This window comes from Tachyglossus aculeatus, chromosome 2 (assembly GCF_015852505.1).
Source record: "Tachyglossus aculeatus isolate mTacAcu1 chromosome 2, mTacAcu1.pri, whole genome shotgun sequence".
Lineage (NCBI taxonomy): Eukaryota > Metazoa > Chordata > Mammalia > Monotremata > Tachyglossidae > Tachyglossus > Tachyglossus aculeatus.
In genome coordinates this window covers 47,458,022-47,480,602 of record NC_052067.1, presented here as the reverse complement: position 1 = coordinate 47,480,602, position 22,581 = coordinate 47,458,022, and the positions used below count along the sequence as shown (strand labels likewise).

The 22,581-nt window shown below is 44.3% G+C and overlaps 1 protein-coding gene across 1 annotated transcript in view; it reads left to right on the top strand.

Annotated features, from left to right (window-relative positions):
* The window catches only part of DPY19L1 (dpy-19 like C-mannosyltransferase 1), a 114,647-nt gene that overhangs the window by 72,259 nt on the left and 19,807 nt on the right, over positions 1–22,581 (top strand). Inside the window, exons 11-16 of the mRNA XM_038761986.1 lie at positions 2,790–2,876; positions 12,127–12,186; positions 15,979–16,059; positions 19,083–19,184; positions 21,144–21,215; positions 21,348–21,397. Coding sequence (XP_038617914.1) covers positions 2,790–2,876; positions 12,127–12,186; positions 15,979–16,059; positions 19,083–19,184; positions 21,144–21,215; positions 21,348–21,397 — 452 coding nt within the window. The remainder of the gene's footprint in view (positions 1–2,789; positions 2,877–12,126; positions 12,187–15,978; positions 16,060–19,082; positions 19,185–21,143; positions 21,216–21,347; positions 21,398–22,581) is intronic.

The following is a 22,581-nucleotide window of genomic DNA, read 5'->3' as shown; positions in this document are numbered from 1 at the left end:
AATGACAATGCGGGCTTTGTTCCATGGCCTGATGAAGGAATAGGAGGTGCCAGAGAGTCCAGAGTAACAATAAGCAATTGAGGACTGTACCAGGGAGCTGCTCCCATGAAAGGGCTTGGCCGAAATGTAAAGAGGGATGGAGAGCCGAAGAACGGACATCAGCGTGACCGAGTGGATGGAACAGAGGCCTGGGAGCCAAAGGACCTGGGTTCTAATCCCAGCTCTGCCATTTGTTGTGGGACCTTGGTCACTTCTGTGCCCCAGTTTCCTCATCTGTAAAATGGGAATTCAGCACCTGTTCTCCCTCCTACTTGACTGCGAGCCTCGTAGAGGACTTAACTCATATCTACCTCAGCACTTAGTACAGTGCTTGGCACATAGTAAGCACGTAATAGGTACCGTTATTAATATTAATATTTGTATATTAATAAAAAGAGTGGGAGCATGTGGGTGGAGGGGTTTTGGATGGGAGTTGATGGAGGCCAGCACTGGGAGAGGGAAATGAGGAGCAGCACAAGGCCAGGATAGCAGGGATATGGGGTAGGAAGGAGGCGGGGGAGGTTGAGAGTGTTTTAAGGGGTGGGGAGGGATGGATGGAGGGGGATGAAGGGGTAGCTGGGAAGGCAGGACAGGGATGGGCTGATTAGAGGGAGGGGATTGAAGGGACAAGGTCGGGCCAGTGAAGTTTAAGGGATATGGGTGAGGTTGTCAGCAGCAATAACGACTGCCACCAGTGCTTCTGTTGATTAATTGCTCAACTGAATGTGGGTCCGTAGGTCTTTGATGAGGTGAATGTGTAGAAGAAAACAGGGCTAGGTTGACTGGAGGCATTCAGTACAGTTCACTTTTTCTAGTAAGCGCTCAACAAACACCATTAATTGATTCATACACTCTTACTGCTGGATGAAGGCAGTCACCCCCAGCCCCACCCCAGTATCAATCAGTGAAGATTATTATGCCCATTCCTAGACTTCTCTGTTCCAGCTAGCACAGCTCTGACTGGGTACTCTTAGTGAGAAATGTTTTGACGACAACCTTCATTTAAAAGCAGCCTTGTGGTATTAACTCTAAAATCCTTTCAGGCGTCAACATTTACGAAGCCAGTTCTCTCTGGACACAGCTTCATTTTACTGTTAGAACTTTTATAAGGTGGTGTGATGGATGTTTGAGAGGAGAGAATGGAAAATCATATTGCCATAAATCTTTCATTAAAATGAAGACGGCAATTTCCAGAATGCGAATGAATAGGCAGTCCTCCATTCACAATCCGTTTGTCCCAGGGTGCTTTCTCCCACTTGGTTGTTTCATATTTGCTTTGTACGAGTAACGGGCTGTGTCTAGTCAGCTGCTGATCAGTTCCTTCGTAATTTAATGCGGGCCAGGGGAAATAACACTTTCTTCCTCAGAGATTGCCATTGGTTCTCTACTTCCCTACACATCAGTCAATCAGTTGCTCATGTCATCTGGTGAAAACACCGCTTGGAAAATAACACTTTCTTCCTCAGAGATTGCCATTGGTTCTCTACTTCCGTACACATCAGTCAATCAGTAATATTTATTGAGAACTTAACCATGTGCACAGCACTACACTAATCAATACAACAGCGTTGGTTGTCACATTCCCTGCCCATTAGGAGCTTATCCAACATGGCTTCAAGGTTCTTCACTGATCAATCAATCAATGGTATTTAATGAGCACCTAATGTATACAGAGCCCTGTACTAGACGTTTGGGCAGTACAATACAACAGGTAGGCCTGGTCCTTGCCCACAAGAAGCTTACAGACTGTGGTGTGGGTGGGGGAGGAGGAAACAGACATTGAAATAAATTTCTTTCATTCATTCATTCAGTTGTATTTATTAAGCACTTATTAAGTGCAGAGCAGTGTACTAAGCACTTGGGAAAATACAGCACAACAGTAAATAGTGAAATTCCCTGCCCACAACGAGCTTACAGTCTAGAAGGGGGGAGACAGACATCGATACAAATAAATAAAATTACAGATATGTACATAAGTGCTGTGGGGCTGGGAGGGGGGGAGAGCAAAGGGAGCAAGTCAGCGTGATACAGAAGGGAGTGGGAGATGAGGAAAAGAGGGACCTAGTCTGGAAAGGCTTCTCGGAGGAGATGTGCGTTCAATAAGGCTTCAATTTCAGGTGGATATGTACTAAACGCTACAGGGTTGTTGGAGTTGGGTTGAGCGGCGGGGGAGTGGGGGGATTAGTGTCAAAGGACTTAAAGACAGAGAAGGGTATCGTGTGAGGAGCTCCTGATACACCCCAGCTCAAACTCTTTGCTCCACCCAAACTAACTCTCTAACTTTACCTGGCTTGCGACTCACCTGTCTCCGACTTATTGCTCATAACATTTCCCCTTGCATAGTTCTCCCTCCCATCTTTGTGCGACTCTCTCCCCCGCTTTTAAAAGCTTCAGAAAATGCCACCTCCTCCAAGAAGCATTCCTTGATTAATTATTCACTTTTTCAAGGTCTAGATTATGTCTTATCTGTTAGTGTCCCAAGTGGTCTGCCTACAGATGTGCCATGAATAATATTAACTGGTACCTCACCTGCTTAGCATCCCTTAGGGGCACATTCAGAGACCCAGGATCTCATTTTCAGTTCCCAGGATCAGTTCTCTCCGTCTCCAGTTCAGTTATGCTGTCACACTCTCTGTCCCCCTGAGCCTCCCGACCTCCAGTTTGTGAGACGGAGTCTGCTACTCTAAGGAGCTTAGGAAGGAGTTCTTTCTTTTCTGTGCATTAATGAGATTTTCTTCCACTTTTTCCAGGTCTCTCTTGCATTGTGTTTCATTCTGATGTTTGGGAACTCAATGTTGTTAACATCCTACTATGCCTCTTCTTTGGTAGTAATTTGGGTAAGTAGTCTCTAAGCCTATAATTTGCTCTCCACTGAACACTACACACGATTGTATCCGTCCCGCTTGAGAGGATGTTTCGACACGATCGTATCCGTCCCTCTTGAGAGGATGTTTCGGGTCATGTGGGTCTCAGAGGTCCAGTTTGGTAGAGCAAGGAATCCCTGCCTCGAACCCTTTAAATTCTGGCCCCAGAAAGGTCTCATCTTTTTCTCAGTGGGGAAGATAGAGTCAACTGTGTTCTCTGTCCTGAAGCCAAGGGCAGTGCCCAAGTCTGCGTAGAAGAAAATGTTATGTGGGTAGAAGAAACAGTGTGGCTTAGAGCAAAGAGCACGGGCCTGGGAATCAGAGGACCTGGGTTCTAATACTGGCTCTGCCCTGGCCTGCTGGGTGACCTTGGTCACTTCACTTCTCTGTGCCTCAGTTACTTCATCTGTAAAATGAGGATTAAGGCTATCAGCTCCACGTTGGCTCAACCTGATGATCTTGTATCTACCCCAGCACTTAGTACAGTCCATGGCACATAGTAAGCTCCTAACAAATGCCATTTAAAAAAATCAACTTCTTGGCACTTGACTGGCTACTGTAGTCATTCACAATAAATTGTGAGTCCCTTTTTACCTGTGTATTCTTTCCCACCCCATAGAACAGTACTCTACACTATTAAAAAATACTATCACTACTCTCCAAACCCCAAGAGCCCTTTGGATATTTAAAAGTTGTCATTCGAACCTTCTCTTCCATGGACTGAATAGTCCTAATTTTTTTTGGCTTGTTTTGTAGATCCGACTTTTCCATTTCTTAATTATCCCTGTCGCTTTTCCCAGTTCCCACATCTTTTAAAACCAGAAGCCGTAAGGATTTAATTAACGCTGAGTGCGATGCAAAAATCTCCCTGAAGTCCCCTGAAAGCTGTTCTGGTTTTTAGACCCCAAATGCCACCTTGATTTTTCAGTGACAAGCTGCTGGCTCGTGGGTAACCTAGTCTCTCCTGAGATACATAATAATAATAATAATAATAATAGCATTTATTAAGTGCTTTCTATGTGCAAAGCACTGTTCTAAGCGCTGGGGAGGTTACAGGGTGATCAGGTTGTCCCACGGGGGGCTCACAGTCTTAATCCCCATTTTACAGATGAGGTACCTGGGGCCCAGAGAAGTGAAGTGACTTGCCCAAAGTCACACAGCTGACAATTGGCAGAGCCGAGATTTGAACCCATGACCTCTGATTCCAAAGCCCTTGCTCTTTCCATTGAGCCACACTGTCATAGTAATAATAATAACGTGTGTTATTTAAGTGCTTAATATATGCCAAGCACTGTACTAAGCGCTGGGGCAAACACAAGATAATCAGGCTCTACGTTATTATGTATAGTGTAAGTAGGAGGGAGAACAGGTATTGAATCCCCATTTTCTAAATGAGGAAACTGAGGCACAGAGAAATGAAGTGACTTGCCCAAGGTCTGACAGCAGACAAATGGCTGCTGCTACCACAACCCAGCCCACACAACTTGCTCCTCTGATGCCATTCAGTCTTGCCTATCTTGCCACCGACTTCTTGCCCATGTCATTCATTCATTCATTCATTCATTCAATCGTATTTATTGAGCGCTTACTGTATGCAGAGCACTGTACTAAGCGCTTGGGAAGTACAAGTCGGCAACATATAGAGACGGTCCCTACCCAATAACGGGCTCACAGTCTGGAAGGGGGAGACAGACAACAAAACAAAACATGTCCTGCCTATGGCCAGGAATGCCCTCCCTTTTCATATCCTATGGATAATTATTCTCCTGGCCTTCAAAGCCTTATTGAAGCAGTATCTCCTCCAAGAGGCCTTCCCTGACAGAGCCCTCATTTCTTTTTTTCCCACTCCCTTCTGCGTGTCCTCGACTTGCTCCCTTCCTTCACTCTTCCAGCCCTACGGCACTTATGTACGTATCTGTAATTTATTTATATTAATGTCTGTCTCCCCGTCTAGACTGTAAGCTCATTGTGGGCAGGGATTGTGCCTGTTTATTTGTTGCGTTCTACTCTCCCAAGCCCTTTGTACACTGCTTTGCACACAATAAGCCCTCAATAAATACAATTGTTTGATTGATTGTTGGAGCCAAGATTAGAACCCAGGTCCTTCGCCTCCCCAGTTATGTGCTCTTTCCACCAAGCCTCACTTCTTCCTGCTGCTGCCTAGAGATTTTTCTGCTTTTATTGCACGTAGCTCCGGGCCAGCGATGGCACTGAGAATTTGGCCAGGGCTCTGAATGTAGGTGAGAGTGATCCTTTGGTTTTGGCAGTTGCACTCTTCCCTACGGAGCCTCACTGCTACAAGAAACTGGGTGTTGATGGCCGCCACTTTCACCTCCTAGCCTGGACTACCACCAGTGCCCCAAGTGTTTCTGAGTTATGTTATCCCCTTTCCTGGACAAACGCACCTAGCCCGCACATACTTGGGGCATATGGGAGCTGGGAAGTATTATGAAAAACTAGAGAAGCTGCATGGCCTCCTGGCAGGAGAGTGAGCCTGAGAGAGGACCTGGGTTTTCATCTCAGCTCTGCCACTTGTCTGCTCTGTGAAACTTGGGCAAGTCACTTTGCTTTTCTCTGTCCAGTTACTACATCTGTAAAATGGTAAGACTGTGTCCGTGTGGGACATGGCCAGTTTCCAGCCTGATTGGCGTGTATCTACCCCCAGCACCCAGTACAGTGTCTAGCACATAGTAAGAGCATGACAAACACCATCTAAAAAAACCCAGCAGGTTTACTGACTGATTAGATGCAAGAATGACATGATCGTGAGGAGTCTTTAAAAGCACCAAGGTGGTGAGCTTCTGAGACAGATAGGGTTCCACTGTGATGGAGAAGTTAGAGGAGGATAAGGAATTCAGTTTTAAACCTGTTGAGTTTAAGGCACCAGCCAGACAATCACTCGGTCAGTGGTATTTGAATGGTTACCGTGTTCAGAGAACACGGTAAACATGCTTCTCTGAACATGTAGAGAAGCAACCTGGCTCAGTGGAAAGAGAACAGGCTTTGGAGTCAGAGGTCATGGGTTCAAATCCCAGCTCCGCCAGTTGTCAGCTGTCTGACTTTGGGCAAGTCACTTCACTTCTCTGTGCCTCGGTTCCCTCATCTGTAAAATGGGGATTAAGACTGTGAGCCCCACATGGGGCAACCTGATCACCTTGTATCCCCCCCAGTGCTTAGAACAGTGCTTTATACATAGTAAGCGCTTAACAAATACCATCCTTATTATTATTATTCAGAGCACTGTACTAAGCACTTGGGAGAGAACAATACAACAGAATTAACAGACATAATCCCTTCCCATACTGAGCATTCGGTCTAGAGAGGAGATTACCTGAAAGCAAGATGTATAGTCTCCCCATCTAGACTGTAAGCTCCTTGTGGGCAGTGGCTGTGTCTACCAACTCTATCATGTTGCAGTGTCCGAGCGCTCGATATAATGCCCTACACACAGTAAGTACTCAATAAATACCACTGATTGATCGATTGAGTTTTAAGATTGCAGAGCAGATGAGAGGTCAGGGCTGGGGAAGTCGATTTAGGAGTCATCTGCGTAGAGGTAGTAGCTGAAGGAGAGTGGAAACCTGGGGCAATGGGGAGGGCCAGGCTATGGAGGATGGAGCAGGGTTACTTCCCAAGCAAAATCATCAGATTGAAGCAGCAGCGATTTCCACTCGCCTGATGTGGAACTGGCCTGGGTCCTGGGATGTCAGGCAGCCGTAGTCTTGGAATTAGGTGGCTATGAGGTCCTTAAACGCTCTTTTACAGGTAGAATTGGGCTGAATTTCATTCCAAAGAAATACTCGGGTTCTGTCTGGAGGGTTAATTCCTGTCAGGAATTTTTCTTCAGTTCTGAGGAATATCTTGTGAAAGGGAAGCCTAGTGGAAAGAATTTTGGCCTGGGAGTCGGAGAACCTGGGTTCTAATTCTGACTCCATCACTTCTCTGCCGTGACCTTGAGCTAGTCACATAACTTCTCTCTGCCTTAGTTTCCTCAGCTGTAAAATTGGGATTCACTACCTGTTCTCCCTCATTTAGACAGTGTGGGACAGGGGCTCTATCCAGCCTGCCTGATTTGCGTCTATTCCACAGTGCTTAGTAAGCGCTTAGCAAATACCATTAAAAAACTACAGCTGTGAAGGAATCATTTTGTCCATATGGGTATGGCGATCATCGCGAATAATTTATTTTATTGCGAATAGAATTCCAAGCACAGATGGCTGGGGATGCAGTATGTTATTTACATATGTTTAACTGTAAACACATACGTATTGCTCATATTTATTTCCTCTTGGCACCCAGAGTTTGAAACCTAATTTTCATTGTCCGCCTTCTGTTTTCTCTTGTTCGGAACTTTGCAGAATCATTTAGCGGGTAGAGCGGTTTTGTTCTAGAGGACTTGTGGGGAGGCGGACTGTCTAATCAGACATGTGTAAGATCAGGAGCTCATATTGCCTGTGTTATTGCTCTTTTGAAGAATAGCGTAGTCTGAGGATCTCAGTGTAATAAGAATGCTGTATTTAGGTAGTCATGTTTCTCCTACTAGGGGCATCTTTAAGTTTCTGTTTCACGGCTAGTTTAATCTGAAAAGAAAAGAAAATTCCAAGCGCTTAGTACAGTGTTCTGCATACAGTAAGCGCTCAATAAATACAATTGAATGAATGAATCAAAGTTTGGATTCTTTCCCAGGGCCTTTAAACTTTTATTTCTAGAAGAGTTTCCATCCAAACTGATACTGCTCAGATCCAAGTACTCACGGTCTCCCTTCTTCAGTCCATACAACACTCTGATCTCTGGATCGTTTCTCTAAAAGAACACTCAGGCCACATCTCCTCACTCCTCAAATGTCTCCAATAATTGCCCATCCACCCCTGCATCAAACTCCTCTCCATCAGCTTTAAGGCACTTAATTAACTCTCCTTATCCTACCTTATGTCAGTCTCATCTGTCTCACCATTGATCCCTTGCCCATGTCCTCCCTCTGTCATGAAACTCCATCCCCCTTCATATCCGACAAACTGCTACTCTCCCCAGATTCAAAGCCCTCCTGAAATCATATTTCCTCCAATAGGCCTTCCCTGACTGAGCCCTCATTCCCTTGTTTAATTTGTCCCGTAATAATACTAATAATTGTGGTATTTATTAAGCACTTACTCTGTGTCAAGCACTGTTCTAAGCACTGGGGAAGATACAAGCAGATTGGGTTGGTTACAGTCCCTGTTCCCCATGGGACTCACAGTCTTAATCACCATTTTACAAGAAGCAGCGTGGCTCAGTGGAAAGAGCACGGGCTTTGGAGTCAGAGGTCATGGGTTCAAATTACGGCCCCGCCAATTGTCAGCTGTGTGACTTTGGGCAAGTCACCTAACTTCTCTGTGCCTCAGTTCCCTCATCTGTAAAATGGGGATTAAGACTGTGAGCCCCTCGTGGGACAACCTGGTCACCTTGTAACCTCCCCAGCGCTTAGAACAGTGCTTTGCACATAGTAAGTGCTTAATAAATGCCATCATTATTATTATTATTTTACAGATGAGATACCTGAGGCACAGAGGAGTGAAGTGACTTGCCCAAGGTCACACAGCAGACTAGTGGCAGATCCAGTATTAGAACCCAGATCCTTCTGATTCCGAGGCCCGTGCTCTATCCATTAGGCCACTGTGTCACCTATGCTCTTGGATCTGTACCCAGTGCTTAGAACAGTGCTTGGCACATAGTAAGCGCTTAACAAATGCTATGATTATTATTATTGTTACCCTTTAAACACTTTGATGCCTACCCCACCTTCAGCCCCACAGGACTTATATACATATTCTACTCTGTCATTCCCCCCATTTGTAATGTATTTCAATGTTGGTCTCACTCACTAGTCTGCATACTCCTTAAAAGCAGGGATCTGGTGTATCAACTGTGTTGTGTCATCCCCAAAACTTAATACAGAGCTCTGCACACAGTAATCAATCAATATTGATTGATTTATTGTTCCAGTTATTCCTTGTAATTCCATATCCTTAGTGTGTAGCAACCTTTTGCTTTCACTGTCCCCAAGTCAACACTACCTTGAAATACTGCGTACTATTCTTGCCTGCTCAAGTGAACTCCAAATCTAGCATGATGAGGCTGTTGTTTGGAACGAAAGAATGCCATCAACTTTATTAAGCTCGTTTTGGGCAGGGAACATGCCTACCAACTCTGTTATATTATTCTCTCTCAACCATACAGCAGAGCACACTGCAAGCGCTCACTAACTACCACTGATCGATAGGAGTAGTAATCGCAGTAGCTTGTATTCATTAAGTACTTACTGTGTGCAGAGCATTGTATTAAGTGCTGGGGAAAATGATCATTTGATTGTGCACCCAATTCTATGTTTCTGAAAAGCACCTGTTTGACTTGGGCTCCGAAAGATTAGCCCGATCTATCTTACTACAGGTGTAAATTCTCAAGCGCTTAATTCAGCGCTTTGCACACAGTAAGTGCTCAATAAATACGATTGAATAAATGAAGGAATATCTGCAGACATTAACAGTATCCTATTTTCCCCTTAAATGCTTTATTGTATATGCATAATAGTGTAGATAAATTGACCAACCTTTAAATTGCAATGCTTATTTGCTTTGGCAGACATAAAATGCAATCAATAGCAAGCTATATCCTATATTTTTGCTCCTATCTCTTAAATTGACTTTATGTAAAATTGATTTTTTTTTTTAGCACAATTCCCTCCTTCCCCCTCCATGAGGATTACGGGGCTGCCTGTTAAATCACTGCCTGGTTTCTCAAAGCCCTCCTGGAGAAGGTTTTGAATCTAAACAGAAACATTTTAGCCTATAGCTAACAAAAACCTCAGGCAGCCGTAAATTTCTCTTGCTGAGCTAAAGCAGCAGGAAATAGCACTGGGTGATGGGAAGAGACTGTTCCCTGCTAGGACTTGAGTCAGAGAGAGACGGATTCCAGGCAGTACACAAAAACATCCACAGAAACAGAAAGGAAGTCAAAGGGGCACAAATTCTGGTACACCCAGTTAACTAAAAACGTATTCATCTTAACTAGCTGGATAAAAACCTATCCATCTTAATGAGAAGCAGCATGGCCTAGCGGATAGAACACGGGCCTGAGAGTCGAAATGACTTGGGTTCTAATCTCGCCTCCACCACTTGTCTGCTGTGTGACCTTGGGCAAGTCACTTAACCTCTCTGTGCCTCAGTTACCTCATCTGTAAAATGGGGATTAAGACTGTGAGCCCCATGTGGGACATGAACTGTATCCAGCCTGATTAGCTTGTATCTACCCCAGAGCTTAGAACAGTGCCTGGCATGTAGTAAGTGCTTAACGAATACCATTTTAAAAAAATTCTACTCATCAAAATGGAATGCCGTTTAAAAATGCTTTTTCAGTTAGGAGAATTTGAGAGTAAGAGAGTCCAAACCTTAATTCCCATTTATGCAGTGACTCAGTTTTTTTTATGTTATTTGTTAAGCACTTACTGTGTGGCAGGCGCTGTACTGAATGCTGGGATAGGTACATGCCAAGCAGGTTGGACACGGTCCACACCCAGGTGAAACTCATAGTCTTAATCCTCATTTTACAGATGAGGAAACTGAGGTGCAGAGAAGTTAAATGACTTGCCCAAGGTCACACAGCAGATAAGTGGTGCCGTCGGGATTGGATCTCAGGTCCTCTGATTCCCAGGCCCCTGCTTTTTCGACTAAGAATAATAATAATAATGGCATTTTTTAAGTGCTTACTATATGCAAAACACTGTCCTAAGTGCTGGGAAGGTTACAAGGTGATCAGGTTGTCCCTCGGGGGCTCACAGTCTTAATCCCCATTTTACAGATGAGGTAACTGAGGCACAGAGAAGTTAAGTGACTTGCCTAAAGTCACACAGCTGACAATTGGCGGAGCCGGGGTTTGAACCCATGACCTCTGACTCCAAAGCCCGGGCTCTTTCCACTGAGCCACGCTGCTTCTTCACTACTTATGTACATATCTGTAATTTCATTCATTTTATTAATGGCTGTCTCCTCCTCTAAACTGTGAACTCATTCTGGGCAGGAAATGTGTCTGTTGTAGTGTACTCTTCCAGCATTTAGTTGAGTGCTCTGCACACAGTAAGTGCTCAGTAAATACAGTTGACTTGAAGACTAGGCCACGCTGCTTCTCGTTTAACTTGGTTCGGCGTAACGTGGTGTTTCTACTCTGTTTCTGAACCTTCCCTACTTTTATTGTAGATTGTGAGCCCTGGAGGAACACGGACTGTGTTTAATAGTAAAATGTGTATTCTTTCCCAGAGCTTTGTACAGTGCTCTGCACACAGTATGTGCTTAATAAATACTGTCACTACTTTGACTACTATTATTCCATGACTATGTTAGATGAGGCTTTTATATATGTGTATTTGAGTTTCCTAGGTCACTCAGCTTTAAAATACCACTTGTATTTTGTGCTTTGTCTCCCATAGGTCTAATGCATGTAGATATTCATTCAAATGTATTTATTGAGCGCTCACTGTATGCAGAACACTGTACTAAGTGTTTGGGAGAGTACAATATAACAGTAATCAGATACAGCCCCTGCCCAAAACGAGCTTAAAGTCTAGAGGGGGAGACAGGCATTAATTGAAATAAATAAATTACAGATATCTACATAAGGGCTGTGGGGCTGGGAGGCAGGGATGAATTAAGGGAGCAAGTCAGGCTGATGAAGAAGGGAATAGAAGAGGAAAGAAGGGCTTAGTCAGGGAAGGCCTCTTGGGGAAGGTGTATCTTCAATAAGGTTTTGAGGGTGGGGGAAGTAATTGCTTGTCGGATTTGAGGAGGGAGGGCTTTCTAGGCCAGAGGCAGGATGTGGGCGATGGGGTTGGCGGCGAGATAGATGAGACTGAAGAACAGTGAGTAGGTTAGCATTAGCGAAGCAAAGTGTATAGTCTGGGTTGCAGGAGAGGTAGGAGGGGGCAAGGTGATCGAGTGCTTTATAACCCCTGGTGAGGAGTTTTTGTCTGATGCAGAAGGGGATGGACAATGACCGGAGTTTCTTGAGGAGCAGGGAAACTTTTCCTGGTCATTTTTGTAGAAAAATGATCTGGGCAGCAGAGTGAAGTATGGACTGGAGTAGTGAGAGAGACAGGAGGCTGGGAGGTTCAGCAAGGAGGCTGGAACAGTAATCAAGGTGGGATAAGTTGGGTCACTTGGAGTTTTTTTATATTAAACTTACAATTCTTTTATAGGGTATCCTTGCAGTGAGATCAAATATCCTGAAGGTGCATGTATCTGAACTTGGCATGTGGGTAAGAATCAAATTTACAAAACCTCTCTCTTGTCTGTTCTTTAAAGGCTTCCCGAAGAAAAAATAATCAATTTAAATGCAACTCAAAGGGGAGGATTCTTTGCCGAACAATTGTTTTAATATCAGAAATAGCTACTTGCCGATTTGCCCGTTTGCAGTAGGCATCAGGTGCCGGCGTGGGTCTAATCTGTAGAACTCGCCCACACCCTGAACACACAAAGAAAGGCTTCTTGCCCTCACATTTGCTGCTGATGGCCACGGGCCAGGCTGGGGAAGCTCTTGAGTATTTGTGGTCTCTCCTGCAGGGTGGCTGCCTCTGTATCAGAAGAAGTGGCCATCCTGTCTTCTCCACCTCCTCCCCTCGGGGTAGATTGGTGAAGGGAGGGATTGAATGGGTCAGCAGAAGCGAGGGGAAGGAAGCGGCTGTGGGTAGCAGGACGGGAGGGGCAAACCTGTCTTGGGATGAGCCGCAGCACGGCCCTGGCCAATGCTTCCCCAGGCATCCTGGAGTCGTCAGCTTCTGTCTCATTCGTTCATTGTTCATCCCTCCTCTCTCTCCCCTTTTTCCCTTCCTTCCCTCTCTCACCTCCTTCCCTAGAGCCAGCTGACCGTACCTATACCTGACCCAAACTGTCATCTGGCTACTGATTGTCTGAGCCCGCCTGCTGCTTAGCAGCAGCTATCCTTCAGTCAGCTGGGAATACAGGTCATTATTAGGCTGGAATTAGTACAGTGCTCAGTGCTTAGTACAGTGCTCTGCACAGAGAAAGCATTCAATAAATACCATCGATTGGTGGTGTTTCTGTTGGATGTGTAGAAAAGGCTGTGGACTTGCAGTCACTTAACTTCTCTGAGCCTCAGTTACCTCATCTGTAAAATGGGGATTAAGACTGTGAGCCCCACGTGGGACAACGTGATCACCTTGTATCCCCCCAGCGCTTAGAACGGTGCTTTGCACATAGCGCTTAATACCATCATTATTATTATTTCAGCAGCTGCATGATGGGTAGGAAGTTGTTTGGATTCACAATGTTTGGGGTCTGATTAATGTCTTACACCTGTTTGCAAGGAGGGTTGAATCGGGGCCATCTGCCCTTCCTTTCTTAGAAGACTGGGGTCGCCTCCTTTCTAGGTCAAGAGCAAAGTGTCTGGCCTTCACACAGGTGTGTGAAATCCTTGGAAGTCAGTGAAAGGGCTGGACTTGAGCATTTAAGGTGCATTGTCTCTGGTTTGCATTTTATGCAGACTCAGTCTACCCTTCCTGAGGACTTCCAGTCTGGCTCCATTCCTGCCAGTTTTCCACCTCCCAGGGCAACCAGTCCTGACTGGGGACCCATTGGATTCTTTAAAGGAAAAATAAGGACTACCTAAGCGCTCATTTCCCATCTTTGCCCTCCCTTCTGCTTTCTCCTCTTGACTGTAAGCTCACTGTGGACAGGGAACACGTTTACCAACTCTATTATATTGTGTTCTCCCAAGTGCTTAGAACAGTGCTCTGCACACAGTAAGTGCTCAATAAATATGTTTGATTGACCTGTGCACTTGGATCAATGTCCCTTAAGAACTTGATATTTGCCCCACAGATCTCATATACTTATCCTTACACTCTCCTGTTTCTCCTATCTGAGATTTATTTTACTATCTGCCTCCCTCTTTATTCCACAAACTCCTTGGGGGCTGGACTGTATTACTCTGTTGTATTGTACTCTCCCAAGTGCTTAGTACTGTGCTCTCCACACAGTGAGTGCTCAATAAATACCACTAATTAATTGATTATTGCATAACAACCTAAGGCTTTAGTATAGTGCTTGGCATATAGTAAGCACTTAATGTATGAAATTATTGTTGTTATTAATATTATCGTCATCATCTCCTTTGACTTCAGGACATCTCCACCTGAATGTCTCACCAGTTCCACAGACTAAATATATCTAAAACATAGATATATCTATATATTTAATATCATCTTCCTCCTCCCCCAACCAACCCATTCCTCCTTCTCTATTAACCATCTCAGTGATGCCACCCCCACCCTCCAAGTTGGCAGAGTTGCCAACTGTTTTTCAAACACAAACACTGTTTTTCAATTCTCACATCCATTCTTTCACCAGCTCCTCTCTGCATAACATCTCCCAGATCGGCCCCTTTTCTCCACGCGAGCAGCCAGCCGTGTGACTTTGGGCACGTCACTTAACTTCTCTGTGCCTCAGTTATCTCATCTGTAAAATGGGGATTAAGACTGTGAGCCCCTTGTGGGACAACCTGATCACCTTGTAACTTCCTCAGCGCTTAGAACAGTGCTTTGCACATACTAATCACTTAATAAGTGCTATCATTTATAGCATTTATAAATGATATAAAGCAGCATGGCTCAGTGGAAAGAGCCCGGGCTTTGGAGTCAGAGGTCATGGGTTCAAATCCTGGCTCCCCTACTTGTCAGCTGTGTGACTTTGGGCAAGTCACTTAAATCTGTAAAATGGGAATTAAGACTGTGAGCCCCCCCGCGGGACAGCCTGATCACCTTGTAACCTCCCCAGCGCTTAGAACAGTGCTTTGCACATAATAAGCGCCTAACAAATGCCATCATTATTATTATTATCAGTATTGTTATTATTACCCTGCTTCGTGCTCCAGTTTCTTCATCGCTAGATTATTGTGTTAGCTTCCTCACTGGGGTCTTTGCCGCCAACCCCTCCCCCCTACAATTTACACTGCACACTGTAAAATGGGAATTCATTACCTGTTCTCCCTCCCCCTTAGGGTGAGCCCTGCGTGGGTCAGGGGCTCTGTCTGATTTGATTAACTTGTATCTACCCCAGCAAAGTGCTTAGCAAATACCACAATTTTTACTATTTTGCTCATCTTCTTGATGCCTCACCGAGCCCCCATCTCTTCTGTCATCTAAGCTCTCCTCACAGTCAGCGTCAGGACTTGCTTTCTTTGTTCCTCCCAAACTCAGCTTCTAAGGGTACCCTACTCTTGCTTCTCCTGCCTCTGTCCCCTCACTCATGCTATTTCCTGGCCAAGAACTCTCACTCTCCCTCCTTCCCCCCTCCAAATCCCACAGCTAGGCCATGCCACTTCCTATAGTGAAAACCTCCCGAGACAATCCCGGCTCCGCCACTTGTCAGCTGTGTAACTTCGGGGCAAGTCACATAACTACTCTGTGCCTCACTTCCCTCATCTGTCAAATGGGGTTTAAAACTGTGAGCCCCTCGGGGACAACCTCATTACCTTGTATCCCCCCCAGTGCTTAGAACAGTGCTTGGCACATAGTAAGCCCTTAGCAAATACAATCATTATTATTATTATTATTCACAATCACCAGCATTTGTGTTCTTACTCATGACCACCCTCAGGACATTTGTACATATATATATATATATATATATATATATATATATATATATATATATATATATATATATATTAATATGATATTTATTAAGCACTTACTATGTCAAGCACTATTCTAAGTGCTGGGATAGAGACAAGATAATCAGGTTGGACACAGCCCACATCCTACATAGGGCTCAGCGTCTAAATCCTCATTTTACAGGTGAGGTAATTGAGGCACAGAGAGGTTAAGTGACTTGCCCAAGGTCACACAGCAGCTGAGTGGCAGAGCTGGGATTAGAACCCAGACTCTTCTGAGTCTCAGTCCTGTACTGTATCCGCTAGGCCATGGCTTCTCAGTTTGTCTATTAAGTTGTGGATTCGATTATTAGCATAGATTACTGTGTTGGTAAAATATCTGTATGTCCATCCCCTCCACCGTGTTGTCATTTTGTAGGTCTTTCAAGGAACCGGTTGCTTGTTTGGAACAGTAATTCTGAAGTCCTTGACATCTAAACTCCTCGGTGTCACAGATGATGTAAGTGTATTTTAGCTCCTTCGCAAGAAGGGAATGCAGTTTTCCATGGTTTGATCTCTCCCTTAGAGATCACACTCTCTCCTGATGCTGGGAAATGCAGCTTATTCCACAATATTCCATATTCCATTATAGTCTAGTCGTGCTCTGAGACTCCCAGGTGCACCGTTGAGAGTTTATCTCTCTGCCTTGTTTCAACAAGTGTGGAGAATGATCGGTCAACTGTGGCTTACTGATGGGACGCAGCGGAGGTAAAACAAACACTAAGCACTGTTTCTAGCCTGCTGCACACTGGAAGGCAAGTAATTCTGCCTCATAATAATAATAATAATGATGATGGCATTTACTGAGCACTTACTCCATGCAAAGCACTGTTCTAAGCGCTGGGGAGGTTACAAGGTGATGAGGTTGTCCCACGGGGGGCTCACAGTTTTAACCCCCATTTTACAGATGAGGTAACTGAGGCACAGAGAAGTTAAGTGACTTGCCCAAAGTCACACAGGTGACAGTTGGTGGAACCGGGTTTTGAACCCATGAGCTCTGACTCCGAAGCTCGTGCTCTTTCCACTGAGCAGTGCTGCTTCTCTCATGTAGGTCCTCTCAGCGGCTCAGGATGCGGCCAAGAGTTTAAAGACCACCACTCTCTGTGCCTTGAAAGCTTTGCTAAAATCACATCTTACCCTCAAGGCTTTCCCCAGCTAAGCCATCATTTCCCCTACTCCCTTTCCCTTCTTTATTTCCCTTGCACTTGGATATATGCCTTTTATTCACCCCATCCTCAGCCCCTCACCATTTATGTACATATCAGTACTTCATTTTAATGTTTGTCTTCCCTGCTCTAGACTAGAAATTCCTTGTGGGCAGGGATCGTGTCTAACTCTGTTGTACTGAATTGTACTCTCCCAAGTGCTTAGAACAGTGTTCTGCACACAGTAAATGGTCAGTAAATGCCACTGATTGATTAGGGTTTGCAGCCAACATTATTAAGTGGAGGTCTTTCCAGCTGTTCTGGCTTTGGTCGGATCATAGGGTGGTCCAAGCCGTGTTTTTTTTTCTTCCTAAATGTTGCATTAGTAAAGGAGCTCAAAGTCTACCAAAAAAAGTTACAAAACTAAGGGATAAATAATATCAGGTTGTATTGATCTCAAACACTGACAGAGCAGCTTCACACCAGTCAGTCATTTAGAACTGTTCTGGAGCCAGCTAGGGAAAATTCGGTGTTGTTCTGTCTCAGACAACAGAAGATAATGTCAGTTAATGTCACACGCAAAAGCAGAGATTTGTTTGATGAAAGTGATGATAAAAACAGATAACCCGTATGGCAAGAAAATTTCAGTTTTCAGAAAATGGTTCGATCATCTGTCAAAACCATGTCATTTTGCTTTCAACAAGCTGCGGTAATAGGCTCGTATCCAAAGGATAGCCAGGAGAAATAACTAATGGAGGATCATCTTGCAGATGAGGTAGACTCCTGCACAGACACACGTGACTGCAGTATTGTTTCAGGGAACTAAACTGCAACCACAGCCCGACAAAATAATGACAATAATTGTGGTACTTAAGTGTTTGCTACGTGCCAAGCACTGTACTAAGTGCTGGGCTAGATACAAACTAATCAGATGAGACCGAATTCCTTTCCCAAGGGTGGCACATTATAAGTAGGAGGAAGAACAGGCCTATTATCTCTGTCTTGTGGATGAGGAAATCGAGGCACTGAGAAGTATAGATCAGTAAAGTTAAGTTGCTACTTCCCACCATATCACATCAACTGCACCTAGTGTTCACTGAATTCTGGGGAAATACCGTTACACAGTAGGATATCAGTCAATCAGTGGTAGTTATTGAGTGCTTACAGTATGTAGGGCTCTGTACTAAATGCTTGGGAGAGTACAGTGGAACAGAGTTGGGAGGCATTCCCTGCCCACAAGGACCGTACAGTCTTAAAGAAGAGACAGATATTAATATAAATAAATTACAGCTATGTGCATAAATGCATAAGAATATGAAAGATTTACAGATAATCCCAGAGTCTGAGAGGAAATATAAATGCAACCCCTGTGACGGCTGCCTTGGTGCATCATTGCCGGCCATGTCTGGAAAGATAATAGCATATATGTGGCTGAATCATCTCCACCTATAAAGGTAGCAGATAACTTCCAGAATCTCAGGGTGCCTGTAAACTCCTCATGGGCAGGGATCACGTGTACCAACACTCAGTCAATCAGGGAATGGTATTTATTGAGAGCTTACTGTGTGTAGAGACTGTAAGCTCATGGGCAGGGAACATGTCTGCCATCTCTGTGTTGCCATCTCTCCCAAGTGCTTACTATAGTGCTCTGCATATAGCAAGCGTTCAATACCATTCATGATGATGATGAAGAGAGCACTTAAGAGACTTGGTAGATGCGATCCCTGCCCACAAGGAGCTTCCAGTCTGGAGGGAGAGGCTTACTGGTACAGGTTAACTGGTAAATTACCTGTTATATAGAAATTATTTTGATTCTAGAGATTATTTTTACTGAGAACTAAGCAATCCATTCATTGTCATATTTATTGAGCACTTACTGTGTGCAGAGCACTGTACTAAGCCCTTGGGAGAGTACAGTATAACAATAAACAGACACATTCCCTGCCCACAACAAATTTGCAGTCTAGAGGGGGAGACAGACAGTAACAATGTATGACTTCTTTTTAAAACTGTCCTAATGAGAAATGACCAAAGTAGTTAAAAAAGTGAGCTGCTCTGCCTGAGAAACTGTTCCTAAAGGTATATTGCATGTGACTTTTTGTTAGCTTGCTTTCTTTCTTCGAAGTAATTCAGTTTTCCCATTGAGTCCACATTCAAGTAGAACGTTGTTTTGTGAGGTAGAAAAAAGAAAGAGTTCAGTTTTGCTTAGCTTCTTTGGTAGCGTCAAGAATAAACTCTTGTATCTAGCAGCCTGCTTTGGTCTCTAAGTCGCATGATTAAAGTGAACTTTTATAAGTTATCATCTAATTTAGTTCCATCTTTCTTAATTTCCCCCCAGGCTCACATTGGCAATCTTCTAACGTCAAAATTCTTCAGCTACAAGGATTTTCATACTTTAATGTACACCTGCGCTGCAGAATTTGATTTTATGGAAAAGGAGGTGAGACTGTTTCTAATTTCCTTGAGGCGTGTAATGTTCTGTATCTGTTCCTCTTTTATCAAGTGGGAACTTTTTTTCTTCAACATCCTTCCCTGAATACATCAATAGACTTGGACTCTGGTAGCTGCTAATCAAATGTGGCTGCCCAAAAGTTTCTCTGTGATGATGATGATGGTGATGATGATGGTATTTGTTAAGCACTTACTATGTGCCAAGCACTGTTCTGCAGTGGCTGAGTCACACAGATGTGTTCTTTCTGGCCCTTCCACCATCATCCCCAGGGATTACCAGGACTGATTGGTTTACCCCTATTCTTTGCTACCATGCCCAACTGAAGCCACAAAAGTAAACCACTAGAAAACCCTTCCACCTCAGCAGGCCCAGAGCGTCTTCAAGAAACCCATAAAAAAGGCCATTCAGGAGCCACTGTGAGCTGATGGAATTCTAGGAAGGATAAACACAGAATGCAAAGACAAGGAGTCAGTGCGGTGATCTGGACTGACAAGACTGAAAAACCTGAATTTAGGTGTCATCCTGTACCAGGGAAACCCTACACATAATCCAAGATTTATATCAACAACAAAGAACTAATGCTTTCTGTGAATTCTGTTGTCTAGGGAGTATACCGTTCAAAGAGGGACAGAGAAATAGCTCACTTGCCCTTCGGGGGATTAGGGGATAGTGTGTGACGACAAAGGTCCGTCTGAATCGAAGGACTTCAAAGCTGTGATGAGTGTCCAGCCATATATCTTGTTGCTAAATCTGAGCCGATCTCAGAAGGAACATCCAGTTTCTTGACCGGTTTCTTGAGTGTTCCCAATGAGCCCCTCACAACATTACATGGCAGTGAGAGCTAGGAATTCAGTGAATCCTCCAGCAGCGAGGCGATGCTCATTGCTACATGAGCTTGCTGGATGGAATGTCGACTAGACATTAGCAGGATTCCTAAGTGACTGCTGTGTGGCCAATTAAAATGGGCCCCAGGCAAGCAGGGGGATTGGGAGGCATGTTTAAAGATGCAGTAAAGCCCAATTCTAAGTGATGTGGTAATACCCCTCTGCTGGGACAGAGCTAAAACTGACAGGCCAGCTTGGTATGTAGCCAGGGAAAGAGGGGCTGCCATACGTGAGTAGAGATTTGGGGAAGATTGTAAAACCAGGTGGTTAGAGAGCAAATGTAATAGCCTGGAAAGTAGTTATCTACATGTGAACACCATGTGCGAAGGAATGGCAGGCACACATCAGTGTTTTCAGTCACACTCGTATCACACTTAAAATCTCACCGTCATAAGCGTTGTTTCTGACTACGAAGGATAACTATATTATTATTTTCTCTGGTTTGACATAAAACTTAGGAGTAATTTACAGGAAATCTTTTTTGTGTTAAAAGAGCAAATTTTGAAAAGTGCTTAACAACTTTTTCTTTGCTGAGGTTGGATTGGTGGTAGCTTCTCAATTAAGAAACCGGGTCACGGAAAAATCAAGTATCTTTTCTTGTGTCAGAAAAACTTCTATTAGAGAGGAGAGCTGTGTTCTGATGGGATAAGTAATGCAAATAATAATTATGCTTTGGGGTATAGCATTTTTTAAGTGCTTGCACATTATCTCATTTTTTTCTTTATGTCCTCTGTAAAAGCAAGAGAAGTAATTATTTATTCAAGTTCAAGGGGTTTAAAATTGTTTTAAATAAGAAAAATTGTTTGTCATAACTGATGCACTTTTTTGGTCTGGAAAATTGAAGAACTTCAGCGAAAGGTACATAGTGGCAGAAAGAACATTTGAAAGTTATGGCTTGGAAGTTTTCGGCATAGGAAGTTTTGGCGTTGGAAGTTTCACTTTACGGTTTTTACATTGCTGGGCTGTGACCTAGTGAAGCCTCCTTTCACCATATTCAGACTGCACATTCAGTTTGAAGTAAGATTTGAAACAAATTGAAGAATTGTGTTTTATTTTCTCTCAGACTCCACTGAGGTACACAAAGACATTGCTACTCCCGACCGTTGTTCTGGTTTTTGCTGCAATTGTAAGAAAGGTTAGTTGGAACCCATGATTTTTGCTGCTGTTTTGGAAGTATAATTTCTGATTCTAGAAAACTGAAAGTCAGAAAACGTTTTTAAAAAGATTTTTGGTTTGCGAAGTTGAAGGTCTTTGTGTCTCTTCACAGACAGCCAGCGATCTCTTGGGTGTGCTGTCTAAGAAGAGTCCCTGTGGAAGGTAACATATCATTTTCCTGTCTCTTCAAATGGCAACTCAAATGTTCTGCACTCATTTGGACGGTTTTTTTTTATCTACACTCATGTATGGTCACAGGAGTCCAGCCTGGGGGCCGCAGAGCCTGCTGGAATTTTCCCAAGGTGGGGCAGGGGCCTGTGACATACTGGCAGATCATCTTGGGATGGGAAGGGTCTCCCTCGCCCCACCCCGGAGAGTCGGCATTTATCCTCCCCTTACCAGAACTTTCCAGGTCACCTTTGCCTCACCTGGTTTCCCCAGGAGTTTTCAGAAACTGGTGTGGTGGTGTCGGGGGGCAGCTGTGAGGTAGCCTCCTACAGAGGCTGCTAAGGAAATCAAACCTGGACCCCTGGCCTTGGAGTCACTGAAGGGGTCAGGGACCCCCCACCTAGTTATTGACCTGCCTGTAGATATGTGGATGACCTTTTGGAATTCCCTGAAATTTGCTGTTTGTATTTTTTAAAGGAAACAATCTTTCTCATCTCCTTTCTCTTTTTTTCGTAACCCCCGGCCAAATGCACGGACTTTCCCACCTTTAGGTACAAGCTCACATCTGCGGGGTCTCACACACAGTCACCACCTCCCTTTCCCTGCCCGGTATACTTGCCTTCAGAAGCTTTGGCTGATGTATCAGAGCCACCTGTGATCCACTGGATTCTCTGACCTAACTCCCACAGTCCTGAACCTCGACTCAGAACTCAGGCTTGTAGCCCTGTCCCCCGACCCCAGCAGTAGCAGCTCCCTAAATGAGGAGCAGATGAGATCTCTCTGCTGCTGCTGCTTCTGCTGCTGCTACTGCAGGAAGAAGGGGAGAGGAAGGTATTTGTTCTGTCCCAAGCCTCCAGCAGCGGCAGGGAGCCTCAGAGCCATCAATCAATGGTATTTACTGTGCAGAGAGCATTGTATTAAGCACTTGGGAGACTACAGTGTAGCAGAGTTGGTAGATAGGTTCCCTGCCCACAAGGAGCTTACAGTCTTCTGTGGAGACTCCCAAATGTTAATCAGATTAGCCCAAAGGGAACTGAAAAAAGGGCAGGTTTAACCAGCCCAGCGTGGGGGACAGCTGACACACCTAACTGTTATAAATTGTATGTTCTTTCATATATTTCAATTGTTTTTGATATATTTATATCCAAATGTATTCAGTTAGATAGAAATGAAACTGC